Genomic DNA, 15,029 nt, shown 5'->3' with positions numbered 1-15,029 from the left:
ATTGTCAGAGTTAACAATGCAGCCAGACAGCTCTAGCAAAGAATGAGGAAGTGGAGCACTTGGTTCTTGGCGCTATAAAAGGGGCTATTCTGATTGAGAGTCCATCCATTTGACAGAAGTAACAAACATAAATTATAGTACTGAACCGTTTCTGTGTATCAAAAGTGCATTGGTTTCAGTATACTGTGAACAACGATTCAGTCCAGTCCACTATAGTACATTATAGTGGACTCAACTCATGTGCTCTACGTCACAGTACTCTCACTTTACTGTGCCGTTCAAACTTGTGGTTGGTGACTACTTTGATTTCCCATTGTAGCAAATTTAAAATTGCAGAAATTCTGTTACCAGTTTAAGAACAGAATTAAGTTGTAATCACTTAATTCATAAACAAATTTGATATCAAACAAATTAATTGATAGGTCCTTTACTTGTTACTTCTGTGAACTTTCATTATCCTCCTTCACGAGGGAGATTTTTTTTTAAATATCTTAAATATGTGGGCTTTTGGTAATGGAATTTCAAGGCACAACGCAATGTTTCTTAAAACGTACATAAGGCAAAATAATGTCTAACTAAATATAAGTGTTCATATTAGTTGGCAGTACGTCAACATTATTGTGTTTATTTATACCTTCTTAGACGTTTCCTTTTCGACCAGAAATCAAAGCATTTGCTTATTCCTATTTTTTAGGTTGGAAATGTAAAATACAGTGCATTCGGAAAGTATTCAGACACCTTGACTATTCCACATTTTGTTATGTTACAACCTTATTATAAAAAGGGATACATTTTTCCCCCCAGCAATCTACACACAATACCCCATAATGACAAAGCAAAAAAAAGTTATCCGAAATTTTAGCAAATGTATTAAAAATAACAAAAAGAATAATCACATTTAAATAAGTATACAGACCCTTTACTCAGTACTTTGTTGAAGAACCTTTGACAGCGATTACAGCCTTGAGTCTTCTTGAGTATGACACGACAAGCTTGGCACACAGTGGTTAGAGTGTTGGGCCAGTAACCGAAAGGTTGCTGGATTGAATCCCCGAGCTAACAAGGTAAAAAATCTGTCGTTCTAGCCCTGAGCAAGGCAGTTAACCCACTGTTCCCCGGGCGCCGAAGCCGCACCTCCTTGGTTCAGAGGGGTGGGGTTAAATGCGGAAGACACATTTCAGTTGAAGGCATTCAGTTGTACAACTGACTAGGTATCCCCCTTTTCCTTTCCCTGTATTTGGGGAGTTTCTCCCATTCTTCTCTGCAGATCCTCTCAAGCTCTGTCAGGTTGGAAGGGGAGTGTCGCTGCACAGCTATTTTCAGGTCTCTCCAGAGATGTTCGATCGGGTTCAAGTCCGGGCTCTGGCTGGGCCACTCAAGGACATTCAGAGACTTGTCCCGAAGCCACTCTTGAGTTGTCTTGGCTGTGTGCTTAGGATCGTTGTCCTGTTGGAAGGTGAACCTTCGCCCCAGTCTGAGGTCCTGAGCGCTCTGAAGGATGTTTTCATCAAGGATCTCTCTGTAATTTGCTCCGTTCATCTTTCCCTCGATCCTGACTAGTCTCCCAGTCCCTGCCGCTGAAAAACATCCCCACAGCATGATGCTGCCACCACCATGCTTCACCGTAGGGATGGTACCAGGTTTCCTCCAGACATGATGCTTGGCATTCAGATCGGTGCCTCGACACAATCCTGTCTCAGAGCTCTACGGACAATTCCTTCGACCTCATAGCTTGGTTTTTGCTCTGATATGCACTGTCAACTGTGAGGCCTTATACCACAGGTGGACTCCAAGCAAGTTGTAGAAACATCTCAAGGATGATCAATGGAAACAGGATGCACCTGAGCTCGATTTCGAGTCTCATAGCAAAGGGTCTGAATACTTACGTAAATAAGTAATATATATATATAAAAATCATTAATCTACACATAATACCCCGTAATGACAAAGCGAAAACAGGTTTTTAGAAATGTTTTAACATTTATATATATATAAATGATTTTTATATATTTATTTTAAAATAAGCCTGTAAAGTAACAAAATGTGGAAGAGGGAAGGGGTCTGAATACTTTACGAATGCACAGTATAATTTAACACTTTAATTTCTCACAAATACAAACTATCATAGCTTTCATTTGTCATGTTGGTTGTCCGTTTACATGGAAATGACCTGACCTGATCCAAGATCAGCATCTATGGGAAACATCACCCCCCCCTTGACCACCTTTATACATCTCTTAATGTAAAAGATGATTTTTAAAGGTTTTAATGAATGTCATCATACAGATAGTTGCATAGCCTTAATTACTGCTTGGCCAACATGGAAGTTTATACACAGCTTGATGTTACAAAGATCAAGGTCAAATGACATCAATCATTAAAAACTTCTTAGGGACAGCCCCTTTTCCCCCAATTTTCACCTAAATGACATACCCAAATCTAACTGCCTGTAGCTCAGGCCCTGAAGCAAGGATATGCATATTATTGGTACCATTTGAAAGGAAACACATTGAAGTTTGTGGAAATGTGAATTGAATGTAGGGGAATATAACACAAAAAATCTGGTAGAAGAAAATATAAAAAATATTTTAAAAACAACCAGTGTTTTTTTTAACCACCATCTTCGAAATGCAAGAGAAAGGTCACTGTTATAGCCGTCACTCTGGTTGTAATTCTGATAGTGTCCACAAGATGGCAGCAGTGTATGTGCAATGTTTCAGATGGATAACTTAGAGTATGACTGATCCTCAAGACTTTATATGAAGTCCACGGGTACATTTGGGCAAATCGTGAAGGAGACATTCGCATTCATATTAAATTTTTCTGCAAGAATATCGTCAAATCTGTATACTTGGACTTTGATTTAGCTTTCCCATTATTAGTAGCCATATAAGTTCAACATTTGCAAAACAACCAGTTTTCATAACTCTGAATATTCTTATAATTTTGGTCCAAAATGAAAAGGCTTGCTGTCGTACAAGGTTGGTAGCTACATTTTATGACATATTCATGGTTTCCGGGTACTCCCGTAAAGCCCAGCTCATTGGCTATCTAGCTAGCTTTGTTTGACCCCTGATTGGTGCTTATTTGACAAAGCTGGTCGTTCAAGTGATTGCTGCCCGCGTCATCGGCGTGCCATGAAGGCGTCGCTCACTGACCAAATATGGTGTCCTATAGGATATACTACACTTCTAATGAAATAGTGAAGTCTTGTTACCTTCTAGGATCTCTGAGGAATAGATACGAACGTGATTTGACTCATTCAAACAACGTTTAGGCTGAGATTTTCACAGACTCCCTTCTTTGCAAATTGAACGAGTGGGGAAAAAAAGTTGATTGTGCTTCTGCTATATGGACCTTTTTAGGATATGAACAATTATTTTATCTAACAAAACGACACTTCATGTTATCTCTGGGACCCTTTGGATGATAAATCAGAGCAAGATTTCAGAATGTAAGTACACATTTCACCTTCAGAGGTGAATTTATCAAACCTACCTCGGTGAAAACTTTTGTTGTTAGGAGCTCTCCTCAAACAATAGCATGGCATTTTTTTTGCAGTAATAGCTACTGTAAATTGGACAGTGCCGTTATATGAACACGAATTTAAGCTTTCAGGCGATATAAGACACTTATATGTACCGACGTTTGTTGTTTCTCTAAAATCTGTGATCTTGACATAACGCGCTGAATGATTAAGCAACAGATTGGGCCAAACAACGGCCACTTTCCAGATGGAGTTTGGAACTCCTGAACTGGACCAGGACCATTAGTCATAACCTCTCACCCAGCTGACTAAGCAAGTTCAGTTGGACACTAGGGACGCGTCCCAAATTACACCCTAGTCCCCATATAGTGCACTATGTAGCGAATAGGGTGCCATTTGAGACGCGTCCTGTGAGTCACTGCCTAATCCCCTAACAGTGCCATTGTGGCCTTATACAAGGGTCTTCGGACTGCACAGTCTGAATGAAATCAGTAGCATTCCTCAGGATACATTTAGCTACAAGGGTATAAAGAAGTCAACCAAGGTGACAGGTTCATACAGGGGTTAAAGGTCATACCATCATCAAGCTCTTTGCCATCGCCAGCAGAAACCCTCTTGGCTGGTTTCACCTCGGGTTTGTCTTTCTTCTTGGTTTTCTTCACCTATTCAATTATTAAAGACAACAAAAAGTCAAACTTTTAAAAAGTGCAAGCAACAGTAGTCCTTCTGCTCATTCACTGGTAATGGGTGTATTGAAATGCTTTATATATATACACACTAGATGAATGATGGGGGTGCTGTGTTGGAGCCACCGTGTCTCCTTCTCGGCACAAAGCAATGCATTCATTACAATATGGAGACAGGGCTTTCATCAACTAACTACTGTGGAGACAGGGCTTTCATCAACTAACTACTGTGGAGACAGGGCTTTCATCAACTAACTACTGTAGAGACAGGGCTTTCATCAACTAACTACTGTGGATACAGGGCTTTCATCAACTAACTACTGTGGAGACAGGGCTTTCATCAACTAACTACTGTGGATACAGGGCTTTCATCAACTAACTACTGTGGATACAGGGCTTTCATCAACTAACTACTGTGGATACAGGGCTTTCATCAACTAACTACTGTGGAGACAGGGCTTTCATCAACTAACTACTGTGGAGACAGGGCTTTCATCAACTAACTACTGTAGAGACAGGGCTTTCATCAACTAACTACTGTGGAGACAGGGCTTTCATCAACTAACTACTGTGGAGACAGGGCTTTCATCAACTAACTACTGTAGAGACAGGGCTTTCATCAACTAACTACTGTGGATACAGGGCTTTCATCAACTAACTACTGTGGAGACAGGGCTTTCATCAACTAACTACTGTGGAGACAGGGCTTTCATCAACTAACTACTGTGGAGACAGGGCTTTCATCAACTAACTACTGTGGAGACAGGGCTTTCATCAACTAACTACAGTGGAGACAGGGCTTTCATCAACTAACTACTGTGGATACAGGGCTTTCATCAACTAACTACTGTAGAGACAGGGCTTTCATCAACTAACTACTGTAGAGACAGGGCTTTCATCAACTCTAACTACTGTGGAGACAGGGCTTTCATCAACTAACTACTGTGGAGACAGGGCTTTCATCAACTAACTACTGTAGAGACAGGGCTTTCATCAACTAACTACTGTGGAGACAGGGCTTTCATCAACTAACTACTGTGGAGACAGGGCTTTCATCAACTAACTACTGTAGAGACAGGGCTTTCATCAACTAACTACTGTGGATACAGGGCTTTCATCAACTAACTACTGTGGAGACAGGGCTTTCATCAACTAACTACTGTGGAGACAGGGCTTTCATCAACTAACTACTGTGGAGACAGGGCTTTCATCAACTAACTACTGTGGAGACAGGGCTTTCATCAACTAACTACTGTGGAGACAGGGCTTTCATCAACTAACTACTGTGGAGACAGGGCTTTCATCAACTCTAACTACTGTGGAGACAGGGCTTTCATCAACTCTAACTACTGTAGAGACAGGGCTTTCATCAACTCTAACTACTGTAGAGACAGGGCTTTCATCAACTACCTACTGTGGATACAGGGCTTTCATCAACTAACTACTGTGGATACAGGGCTTTCATCAACTAACTACTGTGGAGACAGGGCTTTCATCAACTAACTACTGTGGAGACAGGGCTTTCATCAACTAACTACTGTGGAGACAGGGCTTTCATCAACTAACTACTGTGGAGACAGGGCTTTCATCAACTAACTACAGTGGAGACAGGGCTTTCATCAACTAACTACTGTGGATACAGGGCTTTCATCAACTAACTACTGTAGAGACAGGGCTTTCATCAACTAACTACTGTAGAGACAGGGCTTTCATCAACTCTAACTACTGTGGAGACAGGGCTTTCATCAACTAACTACTGTGGAGACAGGGCTTTCATCAACTAACTACTGTAGAGACAGGGCTTTCATCAACTAACTACTGTGGATACAGGGCTTTCATCAACTCTAACTACTGTGGAGACAGGGCTTTCATCAACTAACTACTGTAGAGACAGGGCTTTCATCAACTAACTACTGTGGAGACAGGGCTTTCATCAACTAACTACTGTGGAGACAGGGCTTTCATCAACTAACTACTGTGGAGACAGGGCTTTCGTCAACTAACTACTGTGGAGACAGGGCTTTCCTCAACTAACTGCTGTGGAGACAGGGCTTTCATCAACTAACTACTGTGGAGACAGGGCTTTCATCAACTAACTACTGTGGAGACAGGGCTTTCATCAACTAACTACTGTGGAGACAGGGCTTTCATCAACTAACTACTGTAGAGACAGGGCTTTCATCAACTCTAACTACTGTGGAGACAGGGCTTTCATCAACTAACTACTGTAGAGACAGGGCTTTCATCAACTAACTACTGTGGAGACAGGGCTTTCATCCACTAACTACTGTGGAGACAGGGCTTTCATCCACTAACTACTGTGGAGACAGGGCTTTCATCAACTAACTACTGTAGAGACAGGGCTTTCATCAACTAACTACTGTGGATACAGGGCTTTCATCAACTCTAACTACTGTGGAGACAGGGCTTTCATCAACTAACTACTGTAGAGACAGGGCTTTCATCAACTAACTACTGTGGAGACAGGGCTTTCATCAACTCTAACTACTGTGGAGACAGGGCTTTCATCAACTAACTACCGTGGAGACAGGGCTTTCATCAACTAACTACTGTGGAAACAGGGCTTTCATCAACTAACTACTGTGGAGACAGGGCTTTCGTCAACTAACTACTGTGGAGACAGGGCTTTCGTCAACTAACTACTGTGGAGATAGGGCTTTCCTCAACTAACTGCTGTGGAGACAGGGCTTTCATCAACTAACTACTGTGGAGACAGGGCTTTCATCAACTCTAACTACTGTGGAGACAGGGCTTTCATCAACTAACTACCGTGGAGACAGGGCTTTCATCAACTAACTACTGTGGAAACAGGGCTTTCATCAACTAACTACTGTGGAGACAGGGCTTTCATCAACTAACTACTGTGGAGACAGGGCTTTCATCAACTAACTACTGTAGAGACAGGGCTTTCATCAACTAACTACTGTGGAGACAGGGCTTTCATCCACTAACTACTGTGGAGACAGGGCTTTCATCAACTAACTACTGTGGAAACAGGGCTTTCATCTACTAACTACTGTGGAGACAGGACTTTCATCAACTAACTACTGTGGAGACAGGGCTTTCATCAACTAACTACTGTGGATACAGGGCTTTCATCAACTAACTACTGTAGAGACAGGGCTTTCATCAACTAACTACTGTAGAGACAGGGCTTTCATCAACTCTAACTACTGTAGAGACAGGGCTTTCATCAACTAACTACTGTGGAGACAGGGCTTTCATCAACTAACTACTGTGGAGACAGGGCTTTCATCAACTCTAACTACTGTGGAGACAGGGCTTTCATCAACTAACTACCGTGGAGACAGGGCTTTCATCAACTAACTACCGTGGAAACAGGGCTTTCGTCAACTAACTACTGTGGAGACAGGGCTTTCATCAACTAACTACTGTGGAGACAGGGCTTTCATCAACTAACTACTGTAGAGACAGGGCTTTCATCAACTAACTACTGTGGATACAGGGCTTTCATCAACTAACTACTGTAGAGACAGGGCTTTCATCAACTAACTACTGTAGAGACAGGGCTTTCATCAACTAACTACTGTAGAGACAGGGCTTTCATCAACTAACTACTGTGGAGACAGGGCTTTCATCAACTAACTACTGTGGAGACAGGGCTTTCATCAACTAACTACTGTGGAGACAGGGCTTTCGTCAACTAACTACTGTGGAGACAGGGCTTTCATCAACTAACTGCTGTGGAGACAGGGCTTTCATCAACTCTAACTACTGTAGAGACAGGGCTTTCATCAACTAACTACTGTGGAGACAGGGCTTTCATCAACTAACTACTGTGGAGACAGGGCTTTCATCAACTCTAACTACTGTGGAGACAGGGCTTTCATCAACTAACTACCGTGGAGACAGGGCTTTCATCAACTAACTACTGTGGAAACAGGGCTTTCATCAACTAACTACTGTGGAGACAGGGCTTTCATCAACTAACTACTGTGGAGACAGGGCTTTCATCAACTAACTACTGTAGAGACAGGGCTTTCATCAACTCTAACTACTGTGGAGACAGGGCTTTCATCAACTAACTACTGTAGAGACAGGGCTTTCATCAACTAACTACTGTGGAGACAGGGCTTTCATCCACTAACTACTGTGGAGACAGGGCTTTCATCAACTAACTACTGTGGAAACAGGGCTTTCATCAACTAACTACTGTGGAGACAGGGCTTTCATCAACTAACTACTGTGGAGACAGGGCTTTCGTCAACTAACTACTGTGGAGACAGGGCTTTCGTCAACTAACTACTGTGGAGACAGGGCTTTCGTCAACTAACTACTGTGGAGACAGGGCTTTCATCAACTAACTACTGTGGATACAGGGCTTTCATCAACTAACTACTGTAGAGACAGGGCTTTCATCAACTAACTACTGTAGAGACAGGGCTTTCATCAACTCTAACTACTGTGGAGACAGGGCTTTCATCAACTAACTACTGTAGAGACAGGGCTTTCATCAACTAACTACTGTGGAGACAGGGCTTTCATCAACTAACTACTGTAGAGACAGGGCTTTCATCAACTAACTACTGTGGATACAGGGCTTTCATCAACTCTAACTACTGTGGAGACAGGGCTTTCATCAACTAACTACTGTAGAGACAGGGCTTTCATCAACTAACTACTGTGGAGACAGGGCTTTCATCAACTAACTACTGTGGAGACAGGGCTTTCATCAACTAACTACTGTGGAGACAGGGCTTTCCTCAACTAACTGCTGTGGAGACAGGGCTTTCTTCAACTAACTACTGTGGAGACAGGGCTTTCATCAACTAACTACTGTGGAGACAGGGCTTTCATCAACTAACTACTGTGGAGACAGGGCTTTCATCAACTAACTACTGTAGAGACAGGGCTTTCATCAACTAACTACTGTAGAGACAGGGCTTTCATCAACTCTAACTACTGTGGAGACAGGGCTTTCATCAACTAACTACTGTAGAGACAGGGCTTTCATCAACTAACTACTGTGGAGACAGGGCTTTCATCCACTAACTACTGTGGAGACAGGGCTTTCATCAACTAACTACTGTGGAAACAGGGCTTTCATCTACTAACTACTGTGGAGACAGGACTTTCATCAACTAACTACTGTGGAGACAGGGCTTTCATCAACTAACTACTGTGGATACAGGGCTTTCATCAACTAACTACTGTAGAGACAGGGCTTTCATCAACTAACTACTGTAGAGACAGGGCTTTCATCAACTCTAACTACTGTAGAGACAGGGCTTTCATCAACTAACTACTGTGGAGACAGGGCTTTCATCAACTAACTACTGTGGAGACAGGGCTTTCATCAACTAACTACTGTGGAGACAGGGCTTTCGTCAACTAACTACTGTGGAGACAGGGCTTTCCTCAACTAACTGCTGTGGAGACAGGGCTTTCATCAACTCTAACTACTGTGGAGACAGGGCTTTCATCAACTAACTACCGTGGAGACAGGGCTTTCATCAACTAACTACTGTGGAAACAGGGCTTTCATCAACTAACTACTGTGGAGACAGGGCTTTCATCAACTAACTACTGTGGAGACAGGGCTTTCATCAACTCTAACTACTGTAGAGACAGGGCTTTCATCAACTAACTACTGTGGAGACAGGGCTTTCATCAACTAACTACTGTGGAGACAGGGCTTTCATCAACTCTAACTACTGTGGAGACAGGGCTTTCATCAACTAACTACCGTGGAGACAGGGCTTTCATCAACTAACTACTGTGGAAACAGGGCTTTCATCAACTAACTACTGTGGAGACAGGGCTTTCATCAACTAACTACTGTGGAGACAGGGCTTTCGTCAACTAACTACTGTGGAGACAGGGCTTTCCTCAACTAACTGCTGTGGAGACAGGGCTTTCATCAACTAACTACTGTGGAGACAGGGCTTTCATCAACTCTAACTACTGTGGAGACAGGGCTTTCATCAACTAACTACCGTGGAGACAGGGCTTTCATCAACTAACTACTGTGGAAACAGGGCTTTCATCAACTAACTACTGTGGAGACAGGGCTTTCATCAACTAACTACTGTGGAGACAGGGCTTTCATCAACTAACTACTGTAGAGACAGGGCTTTCATCAACTCTAACTACTGTGGAGACAGGGCTTTCATCAACTAACTACTGTAGAGACAGGGCTTTCATCAACTAACTACTGTGGAGACAGGGCTTTCATCCACTAACTACTGTGGAGACAGGGCTTTCATCAACTAACTACTGTGGAAACAGGGCTTTCATCTACTAACTACTGTGGAGACAGGACTTTCATCAACTAACTACTGTGGAGACAGGGCTTTCATCAACTAACTACTGTGGATACAGGGCTTTCATCAACTAACTACTGTAGAGACAGGGCTTTCATCAACTAACTACTGTAGAGACAGGGCTTTCATCAACTCTAACTACTGTAGAGACAGGGCTTTCATCAACTAACTACTGTGGAGACAGGGCTTTCATCAACTAACTACTGTGGAGACAGGGCTTTCATCAACTAACTACTGTGGAGACAGGGCTTTCGTCAACTAACTACTGTGGAGACAGGGCTTTCCTCAACTAACTGCTGTGGAGACAGGGCTTTCATCAACTCTAACTACTGTAGAGACAGGGCTTTCATCAACTAACTACTGTGGAGACAGGGCTTTCATCAACTAACTACTGTGGAGACAGGGCTTTCATCAACTAACTACTGTGGAGACAGGGCTTTCATCAACTAACTACCGTGGAGACAGGGCTTTCATCAACTAACTACTGTGGAAACAGGGCTTTCATCAACTAACTACTGTGGAGACAGGGCTTTCATCAACTAACTACTGTGGAGACAGGGCTTTCATCAACTCTAACTACTGTGGAGACAGGGCTTTCATCAACTAACTACCGTGGAGACAGGGCTTTCATCAACTAACTACTGTGGAAACAGGGCTTTCATCAACTAACTACTGTGGAGACAGGGCTTTCATCAACTAACTACTGTGGAGACAGGGCTTTCATCAACTAACTACTGTAGAGACAGGGCTTTCATCAACTCTAACTACTGTGGAGACAGGGCTTTCATCAACTAACTACTGTAGAGACAGGGCTTTCATCAACTAACTACTGTAGAGACAGGGCTTTCATCAACTAACTACTGTGGAGACAGGGCTTTCATCCACTAACTACTGTGGAGACAGGGCTTTCATCAACTAACTACTGTGGAAACAGGGCTTTCATCAACTAACTACTGTGGAGACAGGGCTTTCATCAACTAACTACTGTGGAGACAGGGCTTTCGTCAACTAACTACTGTGGAGACAGGGCTTTCGTCAACTAACTACTGTGGAGACAGGGCTTTCGTCAACTAACTACTGTGGAGACAGGGCTTTCATCAACTAACTACTGTGGAGACAGGGCTTTCATCAACTAACTACTGTGGAGACAGGGCTTTCATCAACTAACTACTGTAGAGACAGGGCTTTCATCAACTAACTACTGTAGAGACAGGGCTTTCATCAACTCTAACTACTGTAGAGACAGGGCTTTCATCAACTAACTACTGTGGAGACAGGGCTTTCATCAACTAACTACTGTGGAGACAGGGCTTTCATCAACTAACTACTGTGGAGACAGGGCTTTCGTCAACTAACTACTGTGGAGACAGGGCTTTCCTCAACTAACTGCTGTGGAGACAGGGCTTTCATCAACTCTAACTACTGTAGAGACAGGGCTTTCATCAACTAACTACTGTGGAGACAGGGCTTTCATCAACTAACTACTGTGGAGACAGGGCTTTCATCAACTAACTACTGTGGAGACAGGGCTTTCATCAACTAACTACCGTGGAGACAGGGCTTTCATCAACTAACTACTGTGGAAACAGGGCTTTCATCAACTAACTACTGTGGAGACAGGGCTTTCATCAACTAACTACTGTGGAGACAGGGCTTTCATCAACTCTAACTACTGTGGAGACAGGGCTTTCATCAACTAACTACCGTGGAGACAGGGCTTTCATCAACTAACTACTGTGGAAACAGGGCTTTCATCAACTAACTACTGTGGAGACAGGGCTTTCATCAACTAACTACTGTGGAGACAGGGCTTTCATCAACTAACTACTGTGGATACAGGGCTTTCATCAACTAACTACTGTGGAGACAGGGCTTTCATCAACTAACTACTGTGGAGACAGGGCTTTCATCAACTAACTACTGTGGAGACAGGGCTTTCATCAACTCTAACTACTGTGGAGACAGGGCTTTCATCAACTCTAACTACTGTGGAGACAGGGCTTTCATCAACTAACTACTGTAGAGACAGGGCTTTCATCAACTCTAACTACTGTAGAGACAGGGCTTTCATCAACTAACTACTGTGGAGACAGGGCTTTCATCAACTAACTACTGTGGAGACAGGGCTTTCGTCAACTAACTACTGTGGAGACAGGGCTTTCGTCAACTAACTACTGTGGAGACAGGGCTTTCCTCAACTAACTGCTGTGGAGACAGGGCTTTCATCAACTCTAACTACTGTAGAGACAGGGCTTTCATCAACTAACTACTGTGGAGACAGGGCTTTCATCAACTAACTACTGTGGAGACAGGGCTTTCATCAACTAACTACCGTGGAGACAGGGCTTTCATCAACTAACTACCGTGGAGACAGGGCTTTCATCAACTAACTACTGTGGAAACAGGGCTTTCATCAACTAACTACTGTGGAGACAGGGCTTTCATCAACTAACTACTGTGGAGACAGGGCTTTCATCAACTCTAACTACTGTGGAGACAGGGCTTTCATCAACTAACTACCGTGGAGACAGGGCTTTCATCAACTAACTACTGTGGAAACAGGGCTTTCATCAACTAACTACTGTGGAGACAGGGCTTTCATCAACTAACTACTGTGGAGACAGGGCTTTCATCAACTAACTACTGTGGATACAGGGCTTTCATCAACTAACTACTGTGGAGACAGGGCTTTCATCAACTAACTACTGTGGAGACAGGGCTTTCATCAACTAACTACTGTGGAGACAGGGCTTTCATCAACTCTAACTACTGTGGAGACAGGGCTTTCATCAACTCTAACTGCTACAGATGCTGATTTGCAGGTGCAAGGATCGCTTAGCCTTTTGGAATTGGATGACAAATACATTCCCCCTTGTCATCCAAAATACACTTTCAGAAGACTTAAAAATGTGTTATTGTTAGGTACAAACCTCAGTTTTAATCTCTGGGGAAGGTTTGGTAATCTCTTCTCTCACTTCCTCCTGAGGCTCTGGCACTGTTCGTCCATTATACTGAGCCTTCTGTTGGCCGAGAGAGAAACGACAAATTGAACTATTACTGAAGCCGTGTGAGTGACAAATAACATGATAAACCAAGACATCTGGCAGGCTGACGGTGATCAGACAAGCTATGGTTAACCAGCCAGGGAGCTTACTACGCAAACTAGCTAAATTGGCTAGCTAGTTAAACTTGCAAAGCTAGTACTAGCTAGGTAATTTATGATTCACATGGAATTGATAGCTAACTAACATCACATGAGAATACGATGACTCATACTAACGAAGAGAGCTATCTGCAAGGTAAACTTTCAAAACAAAGCAAAATCTTAGAAATGGTTTCGATATTCAGCTAGCTAGACGGCCAACAACACAAAACTCAGCTGAATGGAAGTTTGCCAGTGCCACGACAATGACCATTTACAACTAGCTAGTTAGCTATATGTGAAGCTACCTTTTCAGTAGATTTCTTTTTAGTCTTTTTATTTTGTGCCTCGGGCTTCACAATCTTATTCACTTGGGCCTTGGGGGAATCACCACTGTCTTGTGTAACCGGAGCTCCTAGCTTTTTCCCACCGAAGAGTCCGCCACAGACCGCGGCCCACGACAGAACCAGCAGCACCAGCAGCCCAACCACCGCCGTGGAGAGAATCACCCATGACGGGTACAGCTCAGGCGTCAGGCCCAATTCCACCCCAAACTCCGATCGGATATATCCCTCCCCGGTGGATAACAGCTCTCTGAGACGACTGGATATCAATTCGGCTTGCTCTATAGCTGAAGCTTGCCAGTCCGTTGCCATCTTCTCAAAGCGCCAGCTAGCATGTAGCTTAGCCACTGCTAGCACCACTAACTTGTTAGCTACCGCTGCTAGCTGGGGGAGGGGCTTGGACGGTCTGACAAGCTGTTTACAGGGCGGCGGTGCGGACGACGGGGTGGGCGGAGGCGGCGGGGCGGGCGGCGGTGCGGACGACGGGGTGGGCGGAGGCGGCGGGGCGGGCGGCGGTGCGGACGACGGGGTGGGCGGAGGCGGCGGGGCGGGCGGCGGGGCGGGGCGGGCGGCGGGGCGGAAGACGGGGTGGGCGGCGGGGCGGAAGACGGGGTGGGCGGCGGTGCGGACGACGGGGTGGGCGGAGGCGGCGGGGCGGGCGGCGGGGCACCAGGAAAAGGCCAGTTACGTAATCGAGAGAAAGCGGGGGGAGCGCCCTGATAAAATCGGGATATATTGTATAAAATACTTATTTGTTTTGAGAATATTGGTTCCGAAATAATATCATATTGGTGAGCCAACTTGTAAATGCAGAGTTTTAAAAAAACAACTTAGTTATAAGGAATTCTGATCACTTTACAAGATCCCTGAAACACCTAAAGATTTTGCAATTGTTTTAGATGCCATTCCGTCAGGTGTTGCTTTATTATTCAGGAACGCGTTAAGACCCTCAGAACAAACATTCCCTGTCATATTAACCCTGTTGACTCATCAGTAGGAAAGATGTGGTTCTCTTTTGGTCCATTCAACAGAGCGATACGAGGATGTTGTATCTATACCCTTATC

At 44.0% G+C, this 15,029-nt stretch overlaps 1 protein-coding gene across 1 annotated transcript in view; it reads right to left on the bottom strand.

Annotated features, from left to right (window-relative positions):
* LOC120041964 (protein LYRIC-like) overlaps positions 1-14,380 on the bottom strand; it is a 35,441-nt gene extending 21,061 nt beyond the window's left edge. Inside the window, exons 1-3 of the mRNA XM_038986839.1 lie at positions 13,929-14,380; positions 13,409-13,498; positions 4,065-4,149 (exon numbers count right to left, since the gene is read on the bottom strand). Of these exons, the coding sequence (XP_038842767.1) occupies positions 4,065-4,149; positions 13,409-13,498; positions 13,929-14,276 (523 nt within the window). The 5' untranslated portion in view covers positions 14,277-14,380. The remainder of the gene's footprint in view (positions 1-4,064; positions 4,150-13,408; positions 13,499-13,928) is intronic.
* Positions 14,381-15,029: the final 649 nt, after the last annotated feature.

Source organism: Salvelinus namaycush, unplaced genomic scaffold, assembly GCF_016432855.1.
Source record: "Salvelinus namaycush isolate Seneca unplaced genomic scaffold, SaNama_1.0 Scaffold594, whole genome shotgun sequence".
Classification (NCBI taxonomy): domain Eukaryota; kingdom Metazoa; phylum Chordata; class Actinopteri; order Salmoniformes; family Salmonidae; genus Salvelinus; species Salvelinus namaycush.
This window is presented reverse-complemented; position numbering and strand designations above follow the sequence as displayed.